General features: G+C 35.3%; 1 protein-coding gene across 3 annotated transcripts in view; it reads left to right on the top strand.

The window, feature by feature from the left end:
* Nucleotides 1–970: 970 nt before the first annotated feature.
* LOC114127906 (homeobox protein homothorax) overlaps nucleotides 971–7,576 on the top strand; it is a 100,408-nt gene continuing 93,802 nt past the window's right edge. The window contains exon 1 of one of the 3 annotated variants that reach the window (XM_050208051.1): nucleotides 971–2,453. In XM_050208051.1, the coding sequence (XP_050064008.1) occupies nucleotides 2,439–2,453 (15 nt within the window). In that variant the 5' untranslated portion in view covers nucleotides 971–2,438. Of the gene's footprint in view, nucleotides 2,466–7,576 lie in introns of all 3 variants that reach the window. The other 2 variants (XM_050208050.1, XM_050208052.1) reach the window with 2 other exon arrangements.

Genomic DNA, 7,576 nt, shown 5'->3' with positions numbered 1-7,576 from the left:
GCGAGATCGTCTCCTGTTAAACACGAAATAATAAGGCGCTGTACGCATATAGATGATGCTGCGGATCTGCAGTTAAACGTTACACTAAATATAATAATATTATATTGACGAGTATATTATTATTAAATATATATAAATATACACGTCGTGTGCGTGCGATGACGACGACGATGACGGCGTAATTGTATACAATTTAATGTACGCGCGTAGGCAGTCCATTGATTTATAACAATTAAAAGATATTATTATTATAATGTAGGTAACGTGTCGTGCGCGGCAATTTATGTTATTTTTTTTTTTTATTAAACGCAGCCACCGCCGACACGCGGTGGGTATTGACAAAAGAGCGTGTCGCGTTGATTTCCGAGCGCGCGCGCGGAAACGGTACGCAGACGGGTCCGGTTCGAGCGCGCGGCGTGCACCTACGATACGCGGCGTAACCGAAATCGAACTTTTCAACCGCCGCCGCCGCTCGCGCGACAAAGCTCAGCGGCGGAAAGGTACGGTGCAGTATATAGTAGTTGTCTGTCGGAACGGGCCGCGAGGGGATGGCGAGCGGGGAAATAGGGGTGGGGCATGTCGGTCGCGCTCTGTTCGCGGGTGGCTGACAGGCCGTCGGGCGCGGGGCCCGGGAGGCCACCGCCGCCGCCGCCGCCGCCGCCGGTTAGCCCGAGCGGACGCGCGGACGAACTGTGCGCGCGTAACGGACGGACGGACGGACGGACGGTCGGACGGATGGACGGACGGCCGACGACGGGCGCGACGGCACGGGCGGAGGTGAGGCTCCATTTTTGTCACGTGACCGCCGCGCGGTGGGCGGCCGCAAGCGTCGTCGGCCACGCCCAGCCCGCGACGCCGAGCACATGCGTGCGAGGCCCCGTCCCCGCCGCCCCGCGACCTGTCCCACGGCGTCACCGTCGCCGTCGCCGCCGCCGCCGTCGTAGTCGTAGTCGCCGCCGCCGCCGTCGTATCCACCGCCACACCGCAAAACCGTTCGCGCGCGCACTCTGTACGCCCGCCGCCGCCGTCGTGAACACGGGCCCGCCGACACTACACGACACAGCCGGTCCGTCGTCCAGTTTAGTATTCGACTCGTCGTGTGTTGCGCGCGTTCGTACGTTGCGATCTCCGTCCGTGTGGGAAAAAAATAAATAGTAATAATAATAATAATAACAACAACGCGCGCGCGTTTACGTGACTGTTGTGATTTTCGCGTGCGAATACTACGCGCGTGTGCGTGCGTTTTTTCGTTTCTCGGTCCGACCGCATTTATTTTATTATACACGGCGGGGCAGACGTTTTACCTGCGGTCCGTCCCGTGTCCCGTGTGTGTGTTGAAGACGCGCACGTCACACCGCGTTCGTCGTGTGTGTGTGTGTGTTCGTGTGTGATCCCGCGATCTGAGTCGTGAAGAGAGATACAGCGGCCAAAGCGACCACGACCGTCACACCCGGGGTACGACATACCCCCGAGCACCACCGCCGGCGTGCGCCCCCCCATATCTCTGTGTGTGTAGTGTACTCTGCCGCTGCGACGACCACCACGACGAGATACGCCGCTTGGGACGGGGCGCGTCGTACACCGCACGTTTTTGCGCGCCGAAATGCGACGTCCCGATCAGCTGGCGTGCAGCAGCAGCACTATTAGCAGCAGCGTCGGCAGCAAAAACAGCAACAGCATAGTAGCATCGAGCAGCACAACAAGCAGCAGTGGCCACAGCCGTTATCGTACCGTCGTCGCCGCCGCCGCCGACGCCGCCGTCGTCGTAATAGTTAATACGCCGCTTTGCGAAAGATAATAACCGCCGCGCCGCCGCCGTCGCCACCGTCGTCGCCGCTGTCGTCGTCGCCGCCGTCGTCGTCGATCATTCTGTTTATTATCATTTTTCAATAAAAAAAAATATAGATTACCTCTATTGCCACGCGCATATATACACATCATAATATATATCTGCATATGCACGAGTGTGTCGCCGCTCGTTTCGTGTAAATGTTTTTTTGATTTTTTTTTTATTTAAAAAAATATATTTCTCGTTCCGTCTACATTCGACGACGATCAGCAGCTGCATTACTGCAGTGGTGTATCACACCCGCGTTGACAATTATTATTGTACATCAGCAGTATAATATTATACTTAACGTACCTACTTTTTTGCAATAATTTTTGTATTTTACCGTCGTTTTGTCGTCGACATAGAACACTAGCGACGTATTAAATTCGAATAAGCTTAATTTTCATAAAATATCTATCTCAACGTCGCGCGTTAACTGGTCGCAGTGATCTCGTATACTCGACCACAACAACAACAACAACAACGACGATAATAATCGTTTTTAAACGGTCTATAGCACTGTCAGTATACAAAAGCAGCCACAACGGCGATAAACAACTACATCAGTAACAGCAGCAGCAGCAACAGCAGCGGCTCCTCCAGCAACATGGCTCAACCCAGGGTGAGTGTTTATGTATGTATTATTGTGCGTTTTTATATCTACTTTAGATAAGATTACGATATTATTACATACCGCCTAGCTATTATAATAAGTCGTGCGTACGATAGGTGTTATTATTATAGACGACAATAAACAATAATAAAAACGACGAATAAAACATAATACGCATCGACCCGGTCAGATTTTATTATTATTCGTACGCGTTCAAAATCGTCGACGTAATTATATCGTACGACGATAATAATAATTATAATCCGTATAAAAAGACGCGTCGTGTTCGTCATCGAGACTCGTGGCTGCAGCAGCGGCGGCGGCGTTAGTTTCGTTTTAGTTCACGCGCGACATTCCCAGTTATGACGGCGATTATATTATATTTTATTTTAAAACCCGCATAGCACGCGAAACGTTCGATCGACTATTAATAAAACGCGGTCGTGGTATAAGTACTTTGCCGGGACGTTATCATCGATGACCGCGTCGACGAAAAGGTATCTGTAGCTTTACAATAATATAATATACCTGTATCGTCCCGTAACACCCGATATTATAATATTATCGTATAATTAATATGCATATGACTTCAAATAACGTACAGTTTACGTCTCGGCGACAACTACTAGGCATATCACGAACAACGTGTTTAGTGTTTTTCGTACGCTATGTACGCTCCGCGTACGTATAAAACGGTCTATACACGACCGTGTATTACATAACGCCACTATATTATAATACCACCCTTTGAAGTGCTGGCTTGTACGAACCGAGGCCATGTGGCTTTTGTTATTTTTATTCCTTCGTTTTGTCACTTTTGTCTTAACACCGCCGTCGCCGCCTCCGCCCACCGCGCTGCCGTCACTTAGACGTAGGTACTTGCGGGTTTTTTATTTTTTATATAATATACTCTGAATAATAGGTATAAACCGTGTATGGTGCGTATTATGTTTTGCTCGGAATGATGTGTGTGTGTGTGAGTGTGTGTGTATACGATTATTGCGGTTATTGTTATTATTATTATTACTATTTGTTCGTGTTTTATCTTAAATTATTATAATATATATATTATAATTTATAATAAAAATAACATTTACTGTGGTTAATTAAACATTTAAAATAACAATATATTATAATACGTCTGTATACACGCACCTAATTATACATATAATTTATCATACACGTACGAATATTACGGTTAACGTATTAGTTTAAGCAGTAAAATTAAATAAAAAAAAAACATTGCTTGTTGAAAAACGTAATAAACTAATTATATTATATAAATATAAATTAAAACAAAAAAACAACGACAATGTTTTGTGTTAAAAGAATTATTTGCTGTCATTATGGATCTTTTAACGCAACAACAATACGCACAACATATATTATTTTCAAAACTGATGTAATTTTGTTGTCGCGTATTGTGTTTATTTATTAGTAATTATTATTAAGCAACCTATAAATAATAGGTGTGATACGTTAATTTCTAATCAGTTATTTAGATATAACTATATAACTTTAGTTTATGTTTAGTTTTTACTATACGTCTATACCTATTATACGCGCGCGCAATAGTTGTTTTTTGAAGTTCGGAAAACGACAGCTCTTAAAATTCATTTCCAAATAATATTTTACATCAAATAGAATACGTACTTATATTGAGTGAATAAAACGACGCGTTAAAATATTTCAATAGCCGTTTAATACTTTTAATGCTAAATAATAGGCGTTTTATTGTTTTTTAACATTCTAGATTTTTTAACATCACTTATACATTATTTTATAGTTGGTATTTATTTTATATTATAATCGTCTATAAGCTATATAACGCACATTTTATAGTTTTATAGGAATTTGTTGTTAATTTACACACACATTATTTCGATATAAAATATTCATTGTACATAGTCTTAAGAATTTATAATAGGAATTAAGAATAAGTTGGTAGGTGGGTAAGTTACGGCAATCACATTCTCATCTTACATACAATTTAATGTTCGATAATTTAAAATAAATAACTGTACGGCGAGTAAATCATTAAAAGTGATAAATTAAATTGATAATAGGTAATTCACTGCAAGTAGATTTTGAACCTATAATTTAAAAATATGCTTACTTATAGGTTTTCGAAATAAAAAAATATTATATCCTTATCCGATCATAATTTATTGGTATTCTGGTAACGTGCTCAAATAATTGATTTTATTATTGACGTCGGTGAATATTAAAGTGACATTTTATGAATAGTAAATTTGTTATTCGAAATATTCGTATGAACTAGTTTCTAGTTCAATACATATTGGTTATTGACTACTATTTTATAAAAAATAGTAAAATATTCACCGGATTATAAGACATCAAAATGTGATATTATATTGACTTCAGATTATTACATTAGATTAGAAGTTACAACACATTCCATTTTCTATCGATATCTTTATTTAACAACCCATAATATCGTTATAACTTGATTACCAATAGGTCATTGACGTTTAATTTTACGTATACACAACAAAAATTACATTAATATTCAATAAAATTAATCAGGGTTTATGTTTATCACGGTAAATAAATATTATTTACATATAAATTAATGTATTTATTAATATCTATGCGCATACTCGTATATGTACATTTTAATGTAAAATTATAAAATAATACCTACTTATTTATAATTTATTTATTTATTTGTATAAATTTAAAATACAATTCAAATTCTGTAAATTATATAACTTACAAAAATTGTTAAGAAAACAAAAAACTTTAAAATACTTGATAATAGTTTTTTTTTAAAATTATATGTGTGAAAAAATAATATTAGGTACCTATGTTTTAAATTTTTATTATACACACTAAATAATTTAAGTTAAAATAGAGTAAAATTGTTATTTTGCTGTACGTTACAAATTAATATAATCAAGTCATTGATTAATGACAATTTGAAATATTTATACTTGTTTTACAATATTGTATTTTAGAAATAAATTATGGTTTTATAATAATTCAAAACTCTACCTATTCCAAATATGTTTTTAATTTTTATCTTAGTTTCGTGAAATCAATATTTTTTTTTGTTGATAATTAATGATTGGAATAGATGTTTACCTGAAACTGATATGAAGTGTAGTATTTTCTTTCTAATGTTTCTGATTTCGACAATTAATTTGAATATTATCAAAATATTTGCCAAATTAACCTTTACGTTGATTTGTATTAGGTATTCATTCTTCATTAATATTCAAAATATTTTTATTTTTAGTTATAAAATGTTTTAAAATTAAATACCAAAATATACTAATAAAATCAATAAAAGTTTAATTTACCTACCTATTAAATATAAATATTGGTTATTATAATTGTATTAATTATTATTATAATATAATAACTATATAGTGGACTATGGTTATCACTTATCACTTTAAAAATTATATCTAGGTACACTTATGTGTAACAGAGATATTACCGAATAATTAACAATGATTACTCTGCATAATAGATCGATTATACTTCAGCGTGAAATAGTTTAGGTTATTCGGGTCGTATACTAGGAAATTATTATTGTTATTAATTATAATTCATAATTAATAGCAACCGCGATGGTTAAAGCGAATAAAACCTTTGATGTAGTAAGCACGCCCGCTGATGGCGCAATTACAACTTATATACTATCGCCACGGCAGCCGCCTTTGGTATTCTTTTAATTCGTCGTCATCTAATTACTCATTATTTATATATTACCTAATCATAATTTTACCGCACTGATTCTACGAAATCGTTTAAATAATAATAAATCATTATAAATGTGGCCCTGGGTTATCATCAATCGATCAAAAATTTCGACGTTTTAATTGTAGGTACGTATGTGTTTCATGCAAATTTTTATTCCCATACTGACCACAAAAAAAGGCCGTACTTCAAAAAATTATTAATATATGATGATGAAACTCATTTTTTGCATTTATATTATGTAAAATGTAGTTTTAAATAATACTAATATTGCAGAACAAAGTGTTTTACTTCATATTGATCATGGGACATCATGCAATAGGTATTTTTAATTATTAAACAAAATATAATAATAATCAATAGAATCTTGACAAATTGATATTTATTCTTTTATATACTTGTTTTCATAAACTACAAATAAAATTAAGTATAATATAGGTACTTACAAACCAATAAGATTTATTTTATGCTAATTCAGTATATTATGTACCTACCTATTTACACGATCATCTGTTCTATATTTAAAGTTGAAGTTATCAGTTTAATTTCTGTTATATTAAAATAAACAATCATTACGACATTTCACATTTAAAAAAAAAAGTTATATTTTGATACATTAGGTTATACTTTGTCTAATAAAAACATATTTTATTATTTTGGAATACCTACTCACCAAACATTATTAGTGAGTATTAATTTGATTTGTGTGAACATACGTTCCACGTATATCATTTTGCAGTATTTTTTCGATAGTAAAAATTGAAAAATTGACAAAAAAACTACCCACAATAATATAATATAATAATATTATTGATATTATTATATTTATACACGATCTTATTTTATAAATAATTTATTTCAGTTCGTAACGAACTCGAATACGATAGAAATCTGAAATATAATATCGCATGTTTTATAATTACTTTTTATCTTTATTGTAATGCATACTTTAATTGTCAAATCATTATTAAAAATGTGATTGTCATAATACCACTACGACATGATGTTAAACATCTTCACGTTTTATTATATCATAATATATTATATCGGGTGAGGCGTAAACTTACAAGACATATGGCGATTAAAAAATATAAACCGTGTGTGATTTTTTCATCTAAAACATGTGAATATTTTATAAATTGTATTATTTTACAATATTATGCACGAACTCCTCGGGTTCGCATAAAATAACAATTTAATCACACCTACCCATAAATTAGAAAAAATAAAACCAAAAATCACTAAACATGTTCATTTTTAAAATACATTGCCATTTTTTACACTATAATTATTAGGTTAGGTACTTTTTAATTACATTGCCCTTCACTACACAATATAATATAATAATTAATTAGTGCGCAATGAAAATAGCGTATAGGCGCCTCTGTAGTCCATGAGCGAATATA

This window comes from Aphis gossypii, chromosome X, assembly GCF_020184175.1.
Source record: "Aphis gossypii isolate Hap1 chromosome X, ASM2018417v2, whole genome shotgun sequence".
Taxonomy (NCBI): domain Eukaryota; kingdom Metazoa; phylum Arthropoda; class Insecta; order Hemiptera; family Aphididae; genus Aphis; species Aphis gossypii.
This window is presented reverse-complemented; position numbering and strand designations above follow the sequence as displayed.